General features: G+C 49.8%; 3 protein-coding genes across 18 annotated transcripts; 2 read left to right on the forward strand and 1 right to left on the reverse strand.

Moving 5' to 3' along the window:
• Positions 1-501: 501 nt before the first annotated feature.
• CCDC159 (coiled-coil domain containing 159) lies at positions 502-14242 on the reverse strand. 12 transcript variants are annotated; one of them, XM_074311352.1, is made up of 16 exons: positions 14158-14242; positions 13004-13577; positions 5110-5224; positions 4714-4874; positions 4371-4456; positions 3711-3878; positions 3395-3428; positions 3119-3270; positions 2950-3031; positions 2521-2716; positions 2147-2214; positions 1809-1885; positions 1489-1598; positions 1046-1122; positions 826-949; positions 502-612 (listed from the first exon to the last, which is right to left on the reverse strand). In XM_074311352.1, the coding sequence occupies exons 3-15, from the start codon at positions 5142-5144 to the stop codon at positions 858-860; spliced, it is 1338 nt and encodes a 445-aa protein (XP_074167453.1). In that variant the 5' UTR covers positions 5145-5224; positions 13004-13577; positions 14158-14242; the 3' UTR covers positions 502-612; positions 826-857. The 12 variants fall into 12 exon arrangements, with proteins under 12 accessions (XP_074167453.1, XP_074167463.1, XP_074167444.1 ...); XM_074311362.1 differs by lacking the exons at positions 13004-13577; positions 14158-14242 and adding an exon at positions 13757-13879; XM_074311343.1 differs by lacking the exons at positions 13004-13577; positions 14158-14242 and adding an exon at positions 5275-5406 and having other exon boundaries at positions 3711-3839; positions 5110-5168.
• Positions 5563-8515, forward strand: TMEM205 (transmembrane protein 205). The gene is made up of 4 exons (XM_074311471.1): positions 5563-5767; positions 6078-6197; positions 7053-7222; positions 7855-8515. The coding sequence occupies exons 2-4, from the start codon at positions 6098-6100 to the stop codon at positions 8164-8166; spliced, it is 582 nt and encodes a 193-aa protein (XP_074167572.1). The 5' UTR covers positions 5563-5767; positions 6078-6097; the 3' UTR covers positions 8167-8515.
• Positions 11322-21799, forward strand: RAB3D (RAB3D, member RAS oncogene family). 5 transcript variants are annotated; one of them, XR_012489371.1, is made up of 6 exons: positions 11322-11492; positions 13387-13614; positions 16953-17071; positions 18241-18365; positions 20611-21411; positions 21506-21799. XR_012489371.1 is itself a non-coding variant. In XM_074311433.1 (5 exons), the coding sequence occupies exons 2-5, from the start codon at positions 13387-13389 to the stop codon at positions 20796-20798; spliced, it is 660 nt and encodes a 219-aa protein (XP_074167534.1). In that variant the 5' UTR covers positions 11322-11492; the 3' UTR covers positions 20799-21799. The 5 variants fall into 5 exon arrangements, 3 of the variants coding, with proteins under 3 accessions (XP_074167534.1, XP_074167558.1, XP_074167543.1); XR_012489368.1 differs by lacking the exon at positions 11322-11492 and adding an exon at positions 11694-11816; XM_074311433.1 differs by having other exon boundaries at positions 20611-21799.
• The last annotated feature ends 523 nt before the right edge of the window (positions 21800-22322 follow it).

Consider the following 22322-nt stretch of genomic DNA (forward strand, 5'->3'; position numbering starts at 1 on the left):
TAGCCCCCCCCTCCCCCCACCGGCCTCGGAATGCACATCTGGCGGTCAGCACTCATCCAGGGCAGGAGACGGCCCCAGAATGGTCCCACTGGAGCAGCGATCATTTCCTTTTTCTCGGGGCATCCCCACCCAGCAGTCCCCGGCACACATCAGCTTAACAAACGCTTGCTGAATGAATGAACGGGAGCTCTGGCTCGGCCACTGCATGGGGGAGAGGAAGGGGGCAGGGGCCGTGGTTTTCCGGACTGAGACGGTTGTGCCCGGCGGGGTGGGGGTCCAGGTACAGATAAGGCTGCATCTCTTGGCTGTGTGAACAGTTTGAGCTCTGGGCCAGGGCTCCCCGAGCCTTGTTCTAACGTGACCAAGGTCACAGCCTCAAGCTCCCTTTAGCTCTGACTCCATCCTAAGGCTGGCCGCTGAGCCCAGACCAAGCGAATTACCCTTTCTAGAGCGAGGAAGAAGGGGCAGGGGCAGGCAAGGGCAGCATGAACTGAGACGGTGTTGGGGAAGGGGCCATTCCTATTTTATTTTCTCTCTTAGGGGATTTTGGGGGCTGAGGCCCCTTCAAGGAGGTCTCCCTTCCCTTGATCAGGCAGGTCCCAGCAGCTCAGCCTGTGGAGACAGAGATTTGTGAGGGGGAGGGTCAGCACCTCATCCTAACTACTCAGAGATGTAGGGTGCAATGGCAGGGGCTGGGGTAGAGGCCGGGGCAGGAAGGGTTTGGTGAGAACAAGGGTTGGGGTCAGAGGTCCTGAAGAAGCCACATCTAGGGCTGGGGGCCAGGGGGGGGGTGGTTCAGGGGTGGGAGTTTGTCAGGGTCCATACTGAAGGAGTCTTGCATGGGTCGGGGCTATCGGCTATGGACTGTGAGGTGGGTTGGCATCCGAATCCGAATCTGTTGCCCAGGCTGGTGGTGGCGGTGGAGTCACACATCGTCGTACCCTCCGGCCTGTGCCAGGGAATTCCAGAAGGGGTATTTGGAATGTAGTCTTGGGGGAAGGTATTTTTCTCTTCTCCAGAGTCTCTCCTCCCCCTGGGCACTCACTCCTGAGGACTCCACGGTGCTTCACTCCAGTCAGGGATAAACTTTCAATGGCATTCTGAAGAGTGTTCACGGCTGACCTAGTGGAGGAAAGGGCTGGAATAAGCACCCAGAATCTGGACAGGGTGAGTAGTAAGGTGTGAGACCCAGGTCATAATAGAGTTCCAACAATGGGCTCTTCATCACGTGACCTCCCAATATGTCTTAGGCTCACAAGAACGTTTTAGAGTTGGAAAAGTTCTTGGATATCATTTAGCCCAATTAATTCCTTCCCCCCATTTTAGAAATGAGGAAATGAGACTTGGAGAGAGGGAGTAACTTGTCTTATTTAAGAGTTGGCATTAACTAGGGACTTGAAGGGGATCTGAAGGAATACAAGTCCTTGGAGACCTTATGAAAACCTGGGCTCAAGGAATGGATCTTGCCATCCTGAATTTCTTCCTTACCATATGTCATTCAGCTCCTCCTCCAACTCCTCCTGTCCCCACCAGTCCTTGGATTTACTTTCATCCTCAGATACCACCATGCCCCCTTGCTGTTTCATCTTTGTTAGGACCTGAGGATAGGGAAGTGGATAAGGGGCCAAGACAAGGCCCTTTCCTCACCTTCTCTCCCCCACAAACCTCAGAAATTCTCAGCTCAGCCCTCAGACTTGGCCCAGCTGGAGGTAGAAGGGAAATATCCCTAAATAAAGATTTATAGACATTCTGCTTTCTTCCTCCCTGGTCATCGTCCCTTCTCACCCCCAGAGCCACTTTTCCCTCACCTTTCGACATTTCACCTGATTCTTCTGCATTTTCTTGATATTCACCAGGTTTTTGGTGATTTCTTCTTCTTGTGATTCTGAATAAAGGTATGGAGACGAAAAGAATGAAGGAGGATTCAGGAAATAGTAAGATTCTCCTCCCTCCATTGAGATCTTGAAGGTATAAGAAGAGAAAAACTGAACCAATATTAATTTCCATTCATTCCTCAGGGATGGAGGGGGGTCTGAAGATCTCTGTTCTCATCCCAGAAGCTAGAGCCCTCTGACAAAGGGGAGATGGGGATAAAGCGATGGAGGAAGGGGACAAAGGGGTGATAAGTGGGGGTGGGGAGACATACTGAGTTTCTGTTGGATGTAGGTCACCTCTTCCTGCAGCATTTCCAGCTCCTCCCATAGGAACTTCTTGCTGGGGGTGGGGGGAGATTGGGGAGAGGGAATGAACGAACAATCACAGAGTTACCAACTCAACCTCCCACAACTTCCCCATCTCTTCTTCCTTCCTTAGCTCTCCTGTTCACTCTAAGGTCTCTCTATTCTCAGAAATCTTTCAGCACACTTTCTCTCTCTCTCTCTCTCTCTCTCTCTCTCTCTCTCTCTCTCTCTCTCTCTCTCTTACTCACACACACACACACACACACACACACACACACAGAGACACACACACACACACACACACACACACAGAGAGACACACTCCAGCCAGGATCCACACCTTTCCCGAATCTCCTGGCCCAGCTGTAGTAGAGAACGGGTGGTACGGCCCCGCTGGACCTCCTCACTCCCCCGAAGATTTTCCTTCACCTCCTGCAAGCCCCGAGCCAGTGCCCGCCAGAGCTCCTGCCTCCCTAATTCTGCCCCTCGTCTCATGAGGTCATCCTGGGTTGGACAGCAAGACAGGCTCATCACTTCTGCCAAAAGAAGAATGGAGAGTGTGATAATTGATCTTAGCCTGACCCTTACCTCCTGACCATGGCCTCCTCTCCGACTCTCCTTCTATAAAGCCCTCCAGGAAGAAAGGGGATCACCCTGTGAAGTTCCCTTAAATCCCACACCTACTTTATGAGGGGATGGGTATGAAGCCCTGGAAACCCCTCCCCATCCTACAAATCTTCAAGATTTGACTCCTCAGACCCAACCTCACCTTCTAGCGCCTGAATTTTAACCCTCTGATGGCTGCTTTCTTTCTCCAGAAGGGTCACAGAGTGGTTCAAGAACTCAAAGGCCTAGAAACAGGAAGGGTCCGAAAGCAGGATCAGAAGTTTTAGGGTCAACATCAGAAAGGATAAAAGGGAAGGAGATGTGCTGCTCACCTTGGTCTGGGCTAGAAGCTGACTTTTCAGACAATCCAAGTCTATCCTTAAGAGCTTTTGTGTGTCAGGAATCATGATGGTGGACACCTTGCCTGGGGGATCGGAGATCACAGTGCCTATTTTCCATCTCATCCCATCAGGCAAGTTAAGTTCTGGAAAAGGAGAGAGCAATCTGAATTTCCCTATTCCACAGAAAAAAAAAAAGCCCTTGCTTCCCCCAGTTCCTTGGACTATTGACCTCATCCTCCCTACTCCATTGGTCCCAGGTTACCTTACCTTGGGCCTTAGAATTGTCAGTCTCCAAGTTCCTCTGAGGACCAGCATGGTAGATCATGGGGGAAAAGGGTAGAGCGCATATTAGACCGTGGGCCCAACTACTTCCCAAGGCTCAACAACCTCTAGGGCCCAACTTTATCCCAATTTGAATTTCTCCTCCCCCCCTAAATCCTGTAAGGTCTCCTCATTCATTCATCACAGGAGGGAAACTGAGGCATGGGGGCAGAGAAACTAGGCTGCACTTGAAGAAGCCCGTGAGCCATTTATTGGTGTACATATGTGGGCACCCATTGGACTTATCCACACATGCATCTACCTGGTCACTGGCTTCCATTGGGGGCCTGGGGTTCGGGCTCAGGCTCCTACTCCGACTCCGGTTTCTGTTCCCATTCCCATTCCCATTCCGGCTCCTGGTCGCATTCCCCTTTGAACTGCCATTCAGCTTCTGGTTTGAGGAAACAGTCTCCTCAGAGATCAGCCACTTCTGCAGGGTCGGGACGACATAATCACATCACAGACCATCCCAGCAGCCCCAGTCCTCCAACCCTACGAAAGGGAGGATTTTGCAGGGGTGGGGATGGGCCTTTCCCAAAACAGATCAAAGGCCTTTCCCTTCTGTAACAGTAACTAAGTCCTAGGAAACTGATTGAGGTTCACAGAGTTCCCGGGCTCAGTCAGGTTCAAATAGCTACTTTGTGGCTCTAAGAGCCCGATTCTCACCTACTGAATCACTGCTTCTAAACTAACAGCTTTCACTTCTATAGCAGCGTAAGGGCACAGACGCTTTCTCACAACCTTCTTCAAGGCTGGGCCGCATCTCCAGCAGCCCATGTTACAGAGAAAGAAACCCAACGAGCCGAGTTACCACGGACCGACCCTCTGGATGTCATCTTAGAGCTGGGATGTGAATCAAGCTGTCCCCCCACTACACTACGTGACACAGAAAGGTGGGACTCTGAGAGCGCAAAGGGATGACCTTGAAACTGAGATGTCCATCCTTCAGGGAGTCCTTCTTATCATTTTTCAGCTTCTGGGAATCTGAGTTGATGTTATGAACCACACCTGTCATTGTATATAACACAGGGTTTATCAATGACTCTTCAGGAATCACTACCCCCCACCCTTAAGTCAAAATCAACTCAATGAAGGGGCCCTCATCACTCTTCAAGAGTTACTGGGAGAGGTCGGGCTCCTTCTTTCCAAGCCGCCAGGACCTCGCCCATTCCAGGCCACGCTCCCCGTTCATTCCCAAAGCCCTGCCCAGGACACTGCAGCGAGATGCTGGGCCCCCAGATCCCCCAGCTGCGCCCCCCACTTACCCAAACCCCAAGGCTTCTGAGAGGGAAAGCCAACAACGCCCAGCTTGTCAGGCTTGGAATGAATCTGCAGTGCACATTCCCTTGAGGAGGATGAGCATGGAGAGTGACTGGACACTCCAGAGTTGTCAGGATCCCGAGGAATTCCAGCCAGGACACAGTCACTTGGGTGGAGGAGGAGAAGACTCAGTGGTGGGTAAGGGGGACGGAGGAGGCGCCCCCCACCTGCTCCGCCACCTCTTCCCATCCCCCCCCAGCCCTAGACAGTTGTCCACATCTGGAAGCACCCCTGGAACCCACAACAGGAATTCTGTCCCCTCCCGCTCTTCCCCGCCCCCTCCCGACCCAGCCATTAAGATGGAACTCCATCCTAGGGATGCCAAGGCCAGATGTTTGCACCTGGGAGAGAACATCTGGAGGGGAGTCGGGTCCATAGAGTCCTCATTGCGTGGCCCCTGCTGGGGGGGGAGTTGGGGGTAAGGCAAAACTGCCCTGGGTTCCTCCTGCTGGGGGCCTAGAACACAGCAGGCACTCAATAAATATTCACAGAATTGAAATACCTACCAGTTGCTCATACTCTAAGCCCATCAGGGACCACGAAAAAAGTCCCTTGCTGGAGCGATGAAATTTGATCCAGTGGAGACACCATACAGAGCTAAGGTAGGGGTAGACTCTGGTAGAGTCAAGAGTCACAGAGGAGGGGCGGAGCCTTTGTGTGTAGCTCTACCCCCACGGAGGCGATTCCGAAATCCTATTGGTTGTGTTCTTCATCAGTGGCTGAGGCGAAAAGTGATTGGATCATCCCTGAGTCGTAGAAGAGATAAGAGGAGGGGCCGTGGGGTAGGAAACAAGGTGGGTGGGTCTTATGGAGATATTCTTCTTACTGATTGGTCAAAAAACAAAGGGGTGGGGTAAACGCTGCAGAGTTCGCGATGAGACTGGTCCGAAGCTTGGCGAGGAGGCGGGACAGGAATGCTTGGGCTGAAGCATTAAGGTGGTGGGGCAGGAAGGGCTGCTGCTGCTGAGGCTCGGGGTCCGGGGCAGGAGCGGAGCTCAGGTACCGCCTGTCCCGGGACGGGGCGCCCCTCGTGGGGGAGGTGGGGAACATAGAATACAGAACCTGGCTCCGAGCAGCCCGGGACGTCCCAGGTCCCCCTGCACGCGCACAGCTGGGGAGGGGTCCCGGGACCCCGGCCCGGGAGATCTCTCCTTGCGCCGGCCCCGCCGCCGGCCCGGCCTTTTCTCTTCCCTCTGTCGGCGCAGGGAACCGGGCCTCGGCTTCTTCCTCCCGGGGACCCCGGCTCTCTCCTTGGAAGAGGGGGCGCGCCGGACTCTGAGCCCAGTTCTTTCTTCTCCCTGTCCCCCAGGTGCGGAGCCGGGCTGCGGGATGGCTTCCGAGCTGGAGCCGGGAGGCTTGGCCAAGGTGGCCCAGGTGCTGGTCCTGTCCGGCGCCTGGGGCATGCAGGTTTGGGTTACCTTCATCTCAGGTACGCGCCCCTCCCCCCAGACCTGGACTCTGAGCCGGGGCGGGGAAGGGAGGGGGGACTCCGGAGTTCGCGGCTTCCCGGGGCTTGGAGCTGGAAGGAACCGGAGTTAGGGAAGAGTCCGAGCGGGGGAAACAAAACTTTGCAGCCTTTGTAGGAAGCCTCAGACCTGCATATAATGCGCATTCTGCATTATAAATAATCAGGTTTTTAAAATATGTTAAAAAAAAAGTTTAAAATGTTTTCGTGGAGGTGTTTAAGGAGTACCTGGGTGTATGATCATCTGTCAGGGATGTTCAAAAGGGAATTAACCCCCGAGTAACCTTTTCCCCTCCCCCCCTCCTCCCAGGTCCCCTTTAACTGGAATTTTCCAACAGTTGATCAACTAGAATTTCTTTATACTTACTGTGTGCCAGGTCCCATGCTAAGCCTCCAGCCACCTTAGTTTAGTTCTAATTAGTTCCTTTCACTTATACCTCAGTCATTTCTGAACATACCCAGCCCATCCAACCTCCTGCCTCACTCTCCTCTGAACTTGTCTGCAACAATGCACATCCTTAATCCCCCAGCAAAGTGAGGCCCGGGAGTAAAAGCCTCTGGGATTTTTACCTGTTCCTTCCTAACCTTTCCTTCTCTTTCCCATTTGAGAGCCTGGGTTAGGTGCAAAAGATGGGAATTTCCAGGAATTGAAGCTGACCTGTTCCCTTGTCAAATCCTTTCCATTTAAAGAGGAGGATAAGGTTTCAGAGAAAATGACTTGTCCCAGTCACAAAGAACCAAGCTGCAAAGTCAGAGTGTGTTCTTTATAGTCTCCAACTAGCCTCCTCCACACTCTTCTCCCACTCTATCTACCCCTAGGTTTTGTGTTGTTCCGGGGGCTGCCTCGCCACACCTTTGGACTAGTCCAGAGCAAACTCTTCCCCTTCTACTTCCACGTCTCCCTGGTCTGTGCCGCCATCAGCCTGGGTATCTTCTTGTTCCATCACCCATTGGTGAAGCTCAACTTTACCCTGGCAGAAGTTGGTCAGGTACATGTGGCTGTGGGCGGGGGCTGGAGACCTGGGAGGCTGAAGACTAGCAAACATGGGCTTGGGGAGACTTCTGGACATTGCAGTTTTTCAAGCATTTGGCTCCCACTTTATGTAGCTTTTCTTTCTTGGAGTTGATCCTGATGACTGAGCCTCGTTTTTGGCTTCAGTTTTTCACCCAGTGCATTGTTCTGAAACCTGCCTGGCTGGGGACTTAAGTCTTTGCAGGAGGGTTTAGGCCTTTCCCTGGGGGAGTGGGTCCCACTCACTGGCTCCTCATTCTCAAGCCTGATGGGAGTGAGGGGGAAATCGGGCTGCTTCCTCTTACGCCTTCTCAAATGCCCAAGATAGTGCTCCAAATTCCTTTTTGCTGAAGTTACTGTATTTACCTTGCCAGGTATAGGGCACATATTCTCTTGTTTGTCCCCGAGTAATATAATGCTTCTGGACTGCCTGACTAAAATTATGTAAATAATGGTGGTTGGCAGGACCCAGGATTTCACCCTCTCTCTCCTGTCTTGCTGTGTTGAAATCCCTGGAAGACTGATCCCCGAGGCTGGCCTCAGCTCTGACCTTGGGCCTTGGCCAGTGTCCCAGGGCCAGCCCCCCAGCTAACTGTACTTCCTTTCCAGCTGGGCCTGCTGGCTTTGAGCCTGTCTTTGTCGGGCCTGAATGCTCGATGGCTAGAGCCCAAGACTACAGCTGCTATGTGGGCCTTGCAAGCAATGGAGAAGGAGAGAGGTCTAGGTGGGGAACCTCCAGGACCTCCCCAGGCCCAAGGCCAAGACCCCTATCGGCGGCTCCGAGAGCAAGATCCCAAGTATCGAGCCCTTCGGCAGACCTTCTTCCACTATCATGGCCTCTCCTCCCTCTGCAACTTGGGGAATCTGCTTAGCAATGGCATCTGCCTTGCCTTCCTGGCACTGCACCTCCAAAGCCTGTAGGAAGTAGAACCTTTTCTCACTGCCCAGAGGAGGGGTTCCAGCTCCCTGTGGGCCCAGATCTAACCCACAGAGACCACATTCACTTGGACTCTGCTCAGCTGACTCTGTGGATCAAGCAGCCAAGAAAGAGGAGGTCTTGCCTCCTCCCTTATCCTCTGTCCTTCCAGGGCCATGGCTTCAAATTCCTGTCATGCTGCTATTTGCCTTTTCTGATTCAGGACACTCTACTTCTTTCCCCTGGCTGTTCCAGGTGTTGGATGTGGCACTTGTTACCTGGGCCAGAATGGGAGACTTTCTGCAACTGTGATTCTGTATCATGTATTTCCTATTAAAAAAGGGTTTCTCACAACTGCCTGTGGTTTGACTAAGATTAGAATTAGGGAAGACAATTGTATATACAACATCCCCTCCCTCACAGCAGAACAGCATCTTCTCATTATCTAATCTGGGTCACTTGTCCTGGTTGGGGTAGAATATGACCAAGCACTAGCCTAACAGAGAGATGGCTCCAGGCGATCTGGTCTTTTGATCATAAAATTTCAGAGCTTAAAGGGATCTTGAAAAAGAGAGGTACAGCTGGAAAGGACTTTAGAGGTCATGTAAGTCCAACCCCCCTCATTTTATACTTAAAGAAACTGAGGCACAAAGATAGCTAAGTGATTTGTTTGAGGTCACACGTAGTAAATCTCAAAGGTAGAATTTGAACCCAGGACTTCTGATTCCAGAGCCAAGATTCTTTCCACTATATCAAATCCGATTCATCCTTCAAATTCAATTCCTATTCTTCTGAAGCCTCCACGTATAAGGATACACATTTAATCCAAATGCATTCATTTAATAGCTAGACAGACTTGAGGCCTACTTCTATTCAACTAGTATTTATTAAGTGCCTACTCTGTGCTGAGCACTAAAGCACTGCCTGAGACTATGAAAAAATTACCTGCCCTCAATTCCTTGAGGAGTGGTACAGCCACTACTTGTACACAGATTAATAAATAGAAAAGAGATATTATTTTAATTTTGGAAAATATGGTGAAGCTCTAACTGGGTGAGTTAAAAAAAAAAAGTCCTCATGTAGGATTTTGCACAAATTGAGCTCTGAAGGGAACTTGGGATTCCTAGAGGAGGTGGTGAAGAAGAGAATTGAAGGTGGAAAATCAAAAGGTCATGCATGGTTTAGAACTGGGAGGGAGCCCCTCTCTCTCAAAGAAACTATTGAGTTTCTCTCTTCCAATTTTAGATTAGGAAACTGAAGCTGGGAAAGGCGGTGACTCACTCAAAGTTTCACAGCTACAAGTGACAGAAGCAGTATTTGAATCCAGGTCAACAAGAATTTTTTAAACCCCTATTTTGTGCCAAGCACCTTCTCCTCAAGAGAAAATGGGGAATACAAGGGGAAAAAAGCACATGGAACTTAGATTCTAAGGAGGAAACTGTGTATACAAAACATAAGAGATGAAGTGGGAGTGGGACATGAGGCACTAGCAGCTGGAGAACAGTAGTTCTGAAGGAAGCCAAGGACTCCAAGAGTTAGAGAAGCATTTATTTCAGACATGGAAAAATGGGAAGATGGATAGTGATTAGAGGTGAAGTATATGCTCAGCAAAGACAATCTGACCAAAGAGTTTGTGCAAGGAACACAGCATGAGTGTGGAAAGGTAAGGGGTCTAGCTTGTTTCCAGCTATACAAGAAAGAATGAGCTAGTGAAGTCTGCTGAGTAGGGGAATAGGGATAGAGCCAGATCTGCAAGCTATCCAAAGGATGGGGTTCAGTAGGGGTAGACAAAGCAGAGAGATGGATTGTTGTAGGAGTCCAGATGAGGGTGGTGGAGATATGAGCTGAGAGAAGGGAGGATATTCAAGAGATGTGGCTGTAGAAACAGGATTTGGCAACTGACTGGATATGTTGGGTGAGATGTTCCTCCCTACAGAAATAGGGAAGTTTGGGGAAGGGAGACAGGGAAGATAACAATGAGATCCATTTTTGATTTGAGATGCCAAGAGGGTAGTCCAATTGGAAGTGTCCAGTAGACTGCTGATGATGACCAAAGCTCAGGAAAGCAAAAGGATACATAAAGCACATATTGAGGATCCACTAATTGTGTGCTAAGTACTGAGAATACAATCACAAGCAAGACAGTTTCTTTTCTCAAGAAACTTAACATTCTAATATTAGACAAAACAAATGATATTGGAAAGGGAGAAGAGGGCAATGAAGAGCATGGCAGCTTCAGGAGAAGATGGTTGGAAGGTGACTTGGAGGCCTGGTTCTGGGCAAGGTAAGGAAAAACCCCACTTATTGGGTCTGGATTCCCAGGGTTAGAGCCTAACAGTCTAATGAGGGAAGATAAAAGTGGGAACAGGGATGTAGACAAGATGGCCCAAGAGATCTTTGACTCATCGGCACAGAGAAGATAAAGGCTGTAAGGACCACCAAGTGGGAGAGTGTAGAGAGAAGATAAGAGGTTGGAGAATGGGGCCTGGGGACACACCCCAATGACATGGACGAAGGTCTGGCTGAGGAACCTTACAAGTGGCCAGAAGGGACAGACCTGAGTATCGGGGCAGAGAAGGGGACCAAGGCCAAGGATAGTAGGCAGATTTGGTTGGGGCAAAGTGGGATGGGATGCGCAGGGATGAAAACTACTTCCCAGGTTCAGGGTAAGGGAGACGGAACAAATTAAGGCTGAAGTCCATAAATGAAATTGGGCCGTGTGATGTAAAAGGCGCCGGCTTTTCAGAAGGCCCGAGTTCTCGTTCTGGTTTCGGACTGTGCCTTTAGCCAAGTCACAGCTCTCCAGATCTCAATTCGCTTACTTGTTTAAAACACACACACACACACACACACACACACACACACACACACACACACACACACACACACACACACACACACACACCACACATAGTAATAATACTTGTCTTCCCCAGGTCTTAGTTGTTCTGAACACAATTTCTTGGAAATCTCATAGCGCTTTAGAGCTGAGCTAATTATAGTCGATATAAATTGATTGGGCCGAGAGCCAGGGGAGGCAGGCGCGTCACCCCGATCTTGGGGGACCTTTTTGCTTGGCCACCAGGGGGCCTGTCCGGGAGGGCCCTCCCCCGCTCCCCCGCCCCCGTCCTCCCCGCCACCTCTTTCCCGTTTGGGTTGGGTCGGGGCTGGGTGGGGCGGGGCCGGGCTGGGAGTACAGCCGGGATCCGGGAGCAGGCGGCGGCTGCGGAGCTTGGGCTGGCTTGATCGTGCTCCGAGTAGGCGGAGGGTGCGCTCGGCGTGTCCGCGGCGCCCCTAGCCCCGACCCGAACCCCGACCGGCCCCCAGAGAGGTGAGGACCCCGCACCTCCCTGCCCCTGCGGTGCCGAGAAACTTTCCGGACTAGACTGGAAGGCCGGTGGAGGCTGGGACCATCCCAGACAGCCAGACTGGTTCTGCTGCTAGAACTTGAGGGCAGAGGGCGGGGGAAAGAGGGCAGTTAGACCCTGTATGAGGTGACTGGGGCAGGGTCTTCCTCCGCTTGCAGCCGCGCAAAGGTCCGCAAACTGAAACCGTCCGAGGGAGAGCAGGCGCGGGGCTCCTCTTTGGGAAGGGGCTCTGGACCGAGGATCCCCCTTTTCCAGCCCCGTTTGCGTGGGGGTACCACACAGGGATGGTGAGTGGGGGAAACCGGGAGACGTCTCCTCTCCCAGACTCCAGACTTCTGCTAGGGAGACCTCCCCAGGAGCGCAGTACAGACAGGTGGAGGTGGGGAGGAGGGCGACAAGGACAAAGTCTGGGGGGGACGCGCTTGTTTGGGGGTGTAACTGAGACTGTCATCCGGCGGGGGCAGGAAGGGTCTGCTCTGGGAGGGAGCGGGTGAAGGGCATGAGACGCACTGACTCCAGCCAGACTCTTAGAGGTTTCCTTCTTCCTTCCATCCCCTCCTTTCTCTCTACAAACTGGTTCTTCCAGATGAGAGCAGGTCCTGCCTGGCCCTGGGAGGGCTTGGGCCTTGAGTTTTAGCGGCTGGGCCGGTGAGTGGGATGAAGCGGTATAGATAGTCTCCACTGCCACGCGGGCTCCTGTGAGCGGCATAGTGTTCCCTGGGACAACCCCCCATCTCCGTCCGCAAACAACGAGCATCTACTGTATGTCAAAGCTTGGGCTACGTACTGGAGATGGAAAGAAAAAAATGAAACCAACCTTGTCTTCTAAGAGCTTACATTCAACCTGGGGCAGGGGGAATATATCCATAGCTACAATCGTAATAACTAGAAACTGTTCATCACATAGACCTCCTTTCATGGCTCAAGAAAAAATCACCATCCCTCTTTTAAGAACAAAATCATCAGGAGCCTCACCTAACCTGGGGAGAAACGGAGTGAAACTTCTGGGAAACTCAAAAATCTTCTTGCCTCCTCCCCAATTCCCAGCCCCCAACCCAAGTCTAGTGCCTTGGGCAGAGGGGTGGGAGAAAGTTCTTAGTCTGGAGCACCCTGGCAATCTCCATAACTATGGACACCTGGAAGTGCAGTCTCATTTGAATGATTAGTAGTGGGCGGCCTTACCTAGCCTTGCCTCTGAGGAGAGAGCTTCTCTAGCTCTGAGAAATCTCTGAGGAAATGAGCGGGTTCTAAAGGAAGTCCTTGTATCTTCCAAGAAGTCAGAGATGAAAAGGAATGAGGAGCCAGTCTCTGACAAAACCAAGTTGGGGAGTTTGGAAACATGGCTGAGAATGATGCCAGCAAGGAAATAGAAAAGGGGGGTTTTCAGCAGGAAAAACTGAATTCCCTCAAGTAGGGCAAGATAGCAGGAGGATGGCTGGTGGTAGGGAAGGGTTAAAGTCCTGGAGAATTTTACCTGGCTGATGATGGAGAGGCCGGAAGGGCTGCCTAGATCATCGTGGCAGTAGGAGGTGCCAAAGTCAATACAAAGTCGGGCTGCTGACTGGGGGAGACTAGTTGGGGGGAGGGATGGTGAAAGCCAGGTGGCTGGTTCTCTTCCCTTTTCTATACCTTTCCAGGTAGCAACATCCGGGTATCTGGGGGCAAAGTCCACGCTGGTCACACCCCCTTCAAGTCCTCTTGTCCCCTGACCCTCACTGTCCCGATGGGTCACACCAGAGGGTGTCTCCCCACTGACCACTGGGAAAAATCACTCCCTGTGAAAATTCTCCTAGGGGTTGGAATAGAAGTCTGTGCCAGGGGTCCCTCAGCTAAAAAGAAGCCTTCTCCTCTTCTCAGATGGCCTCAGCTGGAGACCCCCACATTGCCCAGAAAGATGCTGCTGACCAGAATTTCGACTACATGTTCAAGCTGCTTATCATTGGGAACAGCAGCGTGGGGAAGACCTCCTTCTTGTTCCGATATGCTGATGATTCTTTCACCTCGGCTTTCGTCAGCACGGTGGGCATTGACTTCAAAGTTAAGACTGTCTACCGAAATGAAAAGCGGGTCAAGCTGCAGATCTGGGTGAGTGCCAGCCTGGTGACTGGACTCTGTGGAAGCCACGATGGCAGGGAGATGGGACCTACCAATGGGTAGTACAAGGGTGTGTGTGTGTGTGTGTGTGTGTGTGTGTGTGTGTGTGTGTGTGTAGGGGAAGGTGACTGACCTGTGTCCCCGAGGAGGAGAGAGAAGCAAAGATAGGGCCCGGGGCACTGAGCCTGGCCAGGTGACCACTAGGAGGGCATATCACCTCCTGCCACCACTCCACCCCATCACAGGAAGTTGCTATGGAAATGGAAGGCTGAAGTAGAATTAACCAGGTGACTGCTGAGTCAGAGTGTGCCTTTGGGGTGTGGTGGATGGGCCTTGTAGTCCCATAAGTAGGTCCTGTCCTCATGGAGCCCCTAATCTGAGTGGGGAGACCTGGGTCTTGCCCTCAGGGAGTTCCATGTCTGACAAAGGGACTTGGAGGCCCTATCTCTATACAGCTAATTTACTTTGCCAGCAATACCCAGAAGCAGAACTGAAACCTGGAATTAAGCCAATAAAAGGCAGTCAGTCCCATACCCTCACTGGCTCTCCTGTTTCCCTGGCAGGAGCTGGTGCAGCAGTCCTGGGCTCCCAGGTCTCTGTCACCCTGGCCTGGTTGCCATGGCAACAGCACCAGCAGTGCCAGATGGCTATTGTCAGAGATGTGTGTGTTCTAGGGCTGTGGGTGATGTCCAGGTGACTCACAAATTAACAGAGCTTTGGGGACCACTGTGAGATGCCAGCAGCACGGCATAGATTAGTGTTCTCTCTGTTTGGAACGAGACCCCCTGCCCCTCCTGGAGGGCCTTTCCCTCCTCCACCTCCTTTTGTTTGATGTGAGACCTCTGCCCAGGCTACCCATTTTTCCTCAGCAGCCATGGCCTGAAAAGGCAGAAAGGACTCTGGACCACAGTCATAAGTGGGGGCTGAAAAGGGGCATGGGGAATTCCTTTTTCTCATCCCCGGCTCAGACAGGGACTGTAAAATTAGGCTCATGCCCTGCACGGTCTTTCCTTCCTCTTCCTCCAGAAAGGACCTGAGGAGCCATCAGTCCATCCTCTAGTTTCCGCATCCTCCTCTCCCATCTGTGGGGTACCTTGGAGCCTCTCTCTGGGGCTGGCAGGGGTTGCCACAGTAACCCAGAGCTTCCTGCTCAAATAGCAGGGCTGTGGGTGTGTGGTAGGTGCTGGGAGGAGGCCTGGCTCAATGTGTGTGTGTGTGTGTGTGTGTGTGTGTGTGTGTGTGTGTGTGTGTGTGTGTGTTCGTGCATGGGGGTGGGGGGAGGCTAAGTACCCAGGAATCATTGCTTCCTGGAATAAACATAAGCTGAAGTCGGAAACATTCACCCCTCCTACCCAGTTCTCAGAGTATCTCTGGGCATCCTTTACATTTGGGCTTGTTGATGTTGTGAAAGGCTTTTAAGGTTTGTATGTCTTGAGTTTCCCTGGATCTAAGGGGACGTGACTTTGCCGTCAGGTTAGGAGCAATCTGATGCTTGAAGCTGTCTCTACTCTCAGACAGGGAGTTTAGGGAAGCTTTCTCTCCTCGAAGTTCAGGGAGCTAGAAAAGAGAAGGGCAGGAGGCAGCAAGATAGCTGTTTTCAGGTCCTGAAAGGGCTGTCATGTGTTTGATCCCAAGGGCCAGTTGAATTAGGGGTAAGAAGTGAAGGCTGCAAAGAGACAATTTTAAGTTCCATTCCAGGAAAAGATTCCTAACAATTACAGCTGAACATATTTAACCTATATCAGATTATTTGCCGTCTTGGGTAGGGGAGAGGTAAGGGAGAGGAGAAAAATTTTGAATACAAAGTCTTACAAAAATAAATGCTAAAAATCATTTTTACATGTACTTGGGAAAATAGAATATTGTTGAGAAAAAAAAAACAAACAAAAACAATTAGAGATGAGGCACAGGGGAGTGGGCTGCCTCAGGAGTTTCACAGGATTGTAGAGCTTTAGCTGGGAGGGGATGAAATTCATGGAGATTCCTTTCCACCTGATGGTTGGGCGAGAAATCCCCTAGTTCTGTGATTCCTTGGGATTGCTGAGGGGTATAGAAGACCATGTTTACCCTTCCCACAACAGGAGATTTCCCAGAACTTTGGCCACTCCCTTTACTGGGCATTCCCCTGGGAACATGGACTTTGTCAGCCCCCAAACTGGGGGCTCCAGTATTTAGATCACATCTCCCCAAGATCAGGGCTCTCTAAGCTCAAAGTTCTATCACAGAACTCAAGATTTTGAAGGGACCTCAGCAGCCATCGTGTATCCAAAAATGAAGTAGTCCATTCAGGCTCTCCTCAGAGATCTCAAAGGACAGGACCCACCACTTCTTGGGGCTGGTCATTCCATTCTGAACAACTGTAATCGTTAGTTCTGGGGCAGCTAGGTGGTGCAGTGGATAGACCACCAGCCTTGAATTCAGGAGGACCCGAGTTCAAATCTGGTCTTAGACACTTCCTAGCTGTATGACCCTGAGCAAGTCACTTAATCCCAGCCTCAGAAAAAGAAAAAAAAAGTTCGTTAGTTCTTTCCGATATCAAGCCTGCATTTGCCTTAATTTTTGCCAGTTCACCTGTTTTTCCTGATTCGGCTGTTCTCTAAAGCCAAACAGAACAAGAATTCCTCTTACATGTGACAGTCCTTTAATTACTTGAAAATAGCCATCAACAATGAGAGGATCCAAATCAGTTCCAATTGATCAGTAATGAACAGAACTAGCTACAACTAGTGAAAGAACACTGGGAAATGAGTATGGACCACCACATAGCATTCTCACTCTTTCTGTTATTGTTTGCTTGCATTTTTGTTTTCTTTCTCAGGTTATTTTTACCTTCTTTCTAAATCTGATCTTTCTTGTGCAACAAGACAACTGTATAAATATGTGTATGTATATATATAGTATTTATCATATACTTACTTTATAACATATTTAATATGTGTGGGACTTCCTGCCATCTGGGGGAGAGGGTGAAGGGAAGGAGGGGAAAAGTTGGAACAGAAGTTTTTGCAAGGGTCAATGCTGAAAAATTACCCATGCATATGTTTTATATATAAAAAACTATAATTAAAAAAAAAAGAAAAAAATAGTCATCAAGATCCCTCTAAGGCTGCTCTATAGGCTGTCCTCACCTGGCTTGAGGATAGGTACAAGGAGGCTCTTACATTAGACGAGGCTCTTATTTGCAGAGGATTTGTCTGCTGTGAGGCCATCTCTGGAACCTTGATATGAGGGAACCTTGGGATTCTGGTAGCACTGGAGCTAGATGTGTTAGGCTTGGGAATTTTAGCAGGGGTGAGGATGAGGAGTTACCTCATTTCTGTGTTTTGCAGGACACTGCGGGGCAGGAACGCTATCGGACTATCACCACTGCCTATTACCGGGGTGCCATGGGCTTCCTGCTAATGTATGATGTCTCAAACCAGGAATCCTTCAATGCTGTCCAGGACTGGTAAGTCACTCTGCCCTTCTCTCCCTTTCTTCAATGCCAGATGCCAGGCCCTAGACTCACATGTCCTATTCCTTGCTGGGGTGTCTGTTAGTTGATGGGAATGTCTGCCTACAAGGGGGACTCAATCCAGCCTCACAGAGAATGGTGCTTAATTTTAGGTGCTGCTTCTTAAGTCATGTAGACCACCAGACTTTTCCTCATTTTTTTTTCGAACCTCTACAATATAATTTGTGAATGATATTGAAATGTTTGTTTTATTCTTTAGGATGCTTTATTAATATTACTTTAACGTTTTTGATTTTTCATTTTCAAATGCTGATTAAAGATATTAAGATTTTTTCAATTTCCATTTAAAAAGTTTTAGTGCTTTTTTCCTTTTTGAAGTATTTTATTGATATTCTTTTTTAATAACAGCTTTTTATTTTCAAAATACATGCAAAGATAGTTTTCAACATTCACCCTTGTGAAACCTTGTGTTCCAATCACAGCCTCAGAATCAAACTCTGATCAAAGTTCTTAAGTCTTTCAGAGTTGTTTGCTTAACACTAGTGCTATTGTTTTAGCTTTTACAAAGGAATATTTACTTTAAGGTACAACAAGAATATATTTTATTTTTTCCTGACACATAGGAGGCTTAATGCCTCATACCCCAAGTCTGGGGAGGAGAGAAGGATTAAACTCACAATTTTAGGTCAAATCCTACACAGCTGTTGGTTTCACCAGGTTCCACGTCCAAAGCCCTGCCTGCTTGCCTCCTCTGATCCTGTCTCCTTCTCTGTGGGACAGGTAGCAACATCTGCCTCAGAATCTAGAACTCTAAGGTCCTCATTGCTCAAGCTTTCAGTCTGAGACTCTTTTCCTTGCACTGAAAAGGACAAATGAAGCAGGCCCAAAGCCCCCAGAGCCCTTGGGAAGAGGAAGATGGTCCTTTCCCACCCAGCTTAAGGCATGAGCCACGGCCGTGAATGAATGCTGCAAAAAGTGAACTCTGCTGTTAAACTTTGTCAGTCCTTTCTTCAGTCCACTCATGAGTATCTCCCTAACCCACTTTTGACTAGACTGAGCGGGTGACCAGGGATAGACATTCAGAGCCCTGGCCAGGCTGGCTTGTCCTGGGGGCAGACACGGTCATTGAGAAGAAATATTTTTTGCTTTCCTCTCCTCTCCAGGGCCACACAGATTAAGACATACTCCTGGGATAATGCCCAGGTCATCCTCGTTGGGAACAAGTGTGATTTGGAAGATGAGCGGGTCGTGTCCACAGAAGATGGCAAGCACCTCGCTGATGACCTAGGTTAGTGATGGTTGGAGGGACAGATGACCCACCCCTGCACCCCAAAACTGACTTCCCACTGCACTAATCTCTGGGCCAAGCCTGACTAGAGAAACAGCCTGTACAACTATTTCTACTCTTGATTTTTCCTTCAATACAAATCTGTAGTAATTTCTCTGGGATAAGAATTATATCTGCCCCCTAAAACTCTGGGAATTTCTGGAAATTGAGAATAATACAGAGGAAGATAATATCTTTCATGTTCTCTGTGTTCTAATCTAATTCTATGAACTTTTTTTTTTCTTTTAACTAGCATTCTTTTTTTTTTCACTCTCTCTCTCTCTTTTTAATTAAGGCTTTTTATTTACAAAACATATGCATAAGCCATTTTTCAACATTGACCCTTTTAAAACTTTCTATTCCAAATTTTCCCCTCCTTCCCCCCACTCCCTTCCCCTAGATGGCAGGTAGTCTAATACATGTTAAACATTTGAAATATATTTAACTAGCATTCTTAGTTTCATTCTACTCAGGTAAATATTACCATTGAGTTTAAGACTGACATAATAGGTAGAGGGCTTGCCCTGGCTTCCTGCCTCTGACACATATATGGGCGAGTCCCTTCACTCATATGCCTTGGGCAACTCCCTGACTATAAGGTTTGATTCAATCCTATTTTTGTCACTTTCTTTTGTCTTTACATCCCTTTCGCTTCTGAATCTCTTTCTCCCTCCTCTCCTCCCTTAGCCAATGAGTCATCCTTTTGTAACATGTTTTTTAAAAGATATGTCTGTATACATACATATATGTGTGTGTGTGTGTGTGTGTGTGTGTGTGTATGCATATATGGGGGGATGGAAGATGGAGGGAATTCTCAACCCTGATCAAGTGATAGAACTGGACAGTGTGTCCTTCCCCTTCCCTCCCATATTAACATTAACATTATTCAGCAATCTAGTGAATAACGAATGAAATAAGCTCCAAGAATGGAGGTGGGGCAGGAGGAGCTAGCCAGTAGGTAATCAATATCTGGGTAAATAAATGTTGGAATATTGCCCATAATTCATACATTCATTCAGTTTCTGAATTGGAAGGGACCTCTAGTCACCTAGTCTGACCCACAACCAAGTGGTACCCTCTTCTACAATATCTCTGACAAGTCATATATGAAGCAGCAGTGGGTAGAATTCTGGGGTCAGGAAGATCTGAATTCGAATCCAACCTCAGACACTTATTAGCTCTGTGACCAAATCATCTGACGACTCTCTCCTCAGTTTCCTCATCTGTAAAATGAGGAGATGGCAAACCAGTATCTCTGCCAAGAAAAAGGCAAAAGCTCAGAAGAGCTGACCTGACTGAACAGTACACGTAGAAGATTGGGGATACAAAGATAAAATAGGGAATATTCCTGGCCTTCCACAGCCCTCCTGTCTCCCCTTCCCTTATCTAGACCAAAGGGCTCTTTCTGCTAATCCCTGCCTGTGCTGGCTCTCCCTCTTGCCATTCAGGCCCCTCTCTCCTGGCCATGCTATTCTTCCTCAAACATGTTGGCCAGATGGGTGTGTGACCCCAGTGTGATCTGGCCAGGGCTCAGAGACTGTCACACCCTCCCCCAAGTGTTAGTCAGAACTAACCTTTATATAGTGCTTTCCACTGTCATTTCATTTGGTTTTCATAACAACCCTGAGGGGCAAACGCTATTGCCATTTCACAGATGAGAAAACTGAGGCAAACAGAAATCAAATCACTAACACACAGATAGCATGGGCCTGAGGTTTGATCCTGGTTTGGGGTCTTCCGGACTCCCCTGCAGAGCACCTCCCTACTGGCTAATGATTGACTGTCAGGGCCGTAACTAGGGTGGACTAACTGGGGCTTTGTCTAGGGTGCCCCACATATAGAAGTTAGTGAAAATAATTGTCCTCCTGAAGTGTAGAAAGAGCAGAGTTTGGCCCCTGCTCAGTAAGAAGGGTTAGTTAAAAGAGGAAGTTGCCACATAATGGGCTTCTCCCCTTCCCCCTAGGGGGAGGCCATCTCTGGTCCAGTCTGCCCTGCCTCTGGAGGCTCAGAGGATGGCCTCCGGAGTCATAGCCGGGAAGTAGGGTGTCTGACTCCCCAGGAACAACATTCTGTTCCCTGTGGCTCCTTCTCTCTGTCCGGGAGTGCGCTTGTTGGGGCCGGGCAGCTCCCCCTCAGAGCTGCCTCGGGAGGGGCAGGGGGCTCCCTGCACCGGTGTCTCACCCCAGCCTTCTCTGGCTCGATGCAGGTTTTGAGTTCTTTGAAGCCAGTGCCAAGGACAACATCAACGTGAAGCAGGTATTTGAGCGCCTGGTGGACATCATCTGTGAGAAGATGAACGAGAGCTTGGAAGCGGGGTCGGGAGCCATGGGCAACAGCAAGGGCGCGACGCTCAGCGATGGGCCCCCTGCCCAGGCCAGCAGCTGCAGCTGCTAACACGGGGCCCTGCCCCTCTTCCTGCCAGGTTCCACCGCTGCCGTGGAAGTCGGGAGCAGTGAGAGCCAGCCCGGGCCCCTCACAAACAGGGGGCTGCAGCCCCGCTCAGGGCCTCTGCTTCTGTCCCCCATGCCTGTAGAACTCTGCTCCTTATTTCTCCCTAGGAGCCTCCTTGCCCATTCACCCAGAGAGCCCGGCCCGCCTCCTATTTCTATACTGAAGGGATCCGCCTGGAGCCCTGTGAAGAGCGGGTCTTGGTGCTGGCTGCAAGCCTGGTACTGACTGAAAGCCCCGGGGGGGGGGGGGGGGGATCAGATGTGCACCTGACGTTTCCTTGTTTGGGGGGAGTGGTGGGATGGAGGCGGGATTTAACAAGCTACAGCTGTGTCCCCAGCCAGGTGGATGAACAGCTAGTGAGGAAGAAGGGAGAATGGCCCAGAGAGGGGAGGAAGGCCCTAGTCATTCCACCATCAATCAGGAGCATTTTCTAAATCCACCAGAAAGTCCCGCATGGTAGTGGGCCTCCTCTTGGATTTTCAAAGGGATCACTATGATGAGGAAACCCATTGACCAGAAGAGGCAGCAACCCTGGCCTTTGGCTGCCCTTGGACCAGTATCCTCCGTGGAGAAGCTGATGGGAGCACATGTCCCTAGGCCTTTGCCCCCTCTCGTCCCAAGGATCCTCCCGACTGCTTGGGAAAATACAGAGCAGTAAAGTCAATTTTTTTTAGTTCCTCTAGAACATTGGAAACCCAAAAGGGAAAAGCTTGGCCAGTGCTTTCTTCTCACTTCGGGGACATGAAAAGTGCCTTTCAATTGACAGAATTGTCAATTGTTTTCATTTGTCCCTACTAGGGTCCTGCTTTCATTCCATCCCATCTCCCCAGTCCCCCTCACCCCACTGAAGATTTCATTATAGAACCATTGATGGTGTTAATGTGGAAAATCACATTTTTATCGTACGTCTTGAGTTTAATAAAATAATGGACATTTTGACAGACTGTGAAGTTACAGAGGCAAGATGGAGACCTCGGACTTGACTTGGGGGCCCCAGAAAGTTTGGTCCCAGCACAGTTGGGCGTTGTAAACCTTTACTTCCTACCAGAAAAGGAAATTGAGCAAAGGTCTGGCAGTTCCCCTTGGTCCCTGGGTAAATTATGTTTATGAAGAATGCACAGGAGCTCTTCTGAGCCATTGAGAAAGAGTTGTCCTGGCTATCCATCAGAACCTGAGGATTAGTAAAAACCAGACATAATCCCCTTTGTAGGTCCAATGGAAGGCTGAGCATGGGTGCCTGCCTTTAATTCAAATCATTTCGCAATCATTTTATTGAAGGGATTTGTAAGAGATTGTGCTAGGCACTAGGATAGGGAGACAAAAAAATCCCCTAAAACTTCTCTTCAGGGAGTTTCTAAACATATATAATCTCAGGAGGGAGAATACCCCGTGCAGATTTACAAAGGTTAAGGTGTGTTTTGGAGGATGGGTGGAAGAAAAGTCTTAGTTATTTTCCTCCCAGTAAAA

This window comes from Sminthopsis crassicaudata, chromosome 1 (genome assembly GCF_048593235.1).
Source record: "Sminthopsis crassicaudata isolate SCR6 chromosome 1, ASM4859323v1, whole genome shotgun sequence".
Taxonomy (NCBI): Eukaryota; Metazoa; Chordata; class Mammalia; order Dasyuromorphia; family Dasyuridae; genus Sminthopsis; species Sminthopsis crassicaudata.

Bases quoted from the DNA above. Each gene is read 5' to 3' on its own strand.
- CCDC159 (XM_074311278.1), bottom strand. From the start codon at position 5,298: ATGGGCTTAGAGTATGAGCAACTG. The intron at 4,457-4,713 runs GTAAGTGGGGGG...ATACAATGACAG, and splicing joins TCAGAAGCCTTGGGGTTTGG to GTGTGGTTCATAACATCAAC. The intron at 1,599-1,808 runs GTGAGGGAAAAG...CCCTATCCTCAG, and splicing joins ATCAGGTGAAATGTCGAAAG to GTCCTAACAAAGATGAAACA.
- TMEM205 (XM_074311471.1), top strand. From the start codon at position 6,098: ATGGCTTCCGAGCTGGAGCCGGGAGGCTTGGCCAAGGTGGCCCAGGTG. The intron at 6,198-7,052 runs GTACGCGCCCCT...ATCTACCCCTAG, and splicing joins TTGGGTTACCTTCATCTCAG to GTTTTGTGTTGTTCCGGGGG. The intron at 7,223-7,854 runs GTACATGTGGCT...CTTCCTTTCCAG, and splicing joins CCCTGGCAGAAGTTGGTCAG to CTGGGCCTGCTGGCTTTGAG.
- RAB3D (XM_074311457.1), top strand. The intron at 13,615-16,952 runs GTGAGTGCCAGC...TGTGTTTTGCAG, and splicing joins GGGTCAAGCTGCAGATCTGG to GACACTGCGGGGCAGGAACG. The intron at 18,366-20,610 runs GTTAGTGATGGT...GGCTCGATGCAG, and splicing joins GCACCTCGCTGATGACCTAG to GTTTTGAGTTCTTTGAAGCC.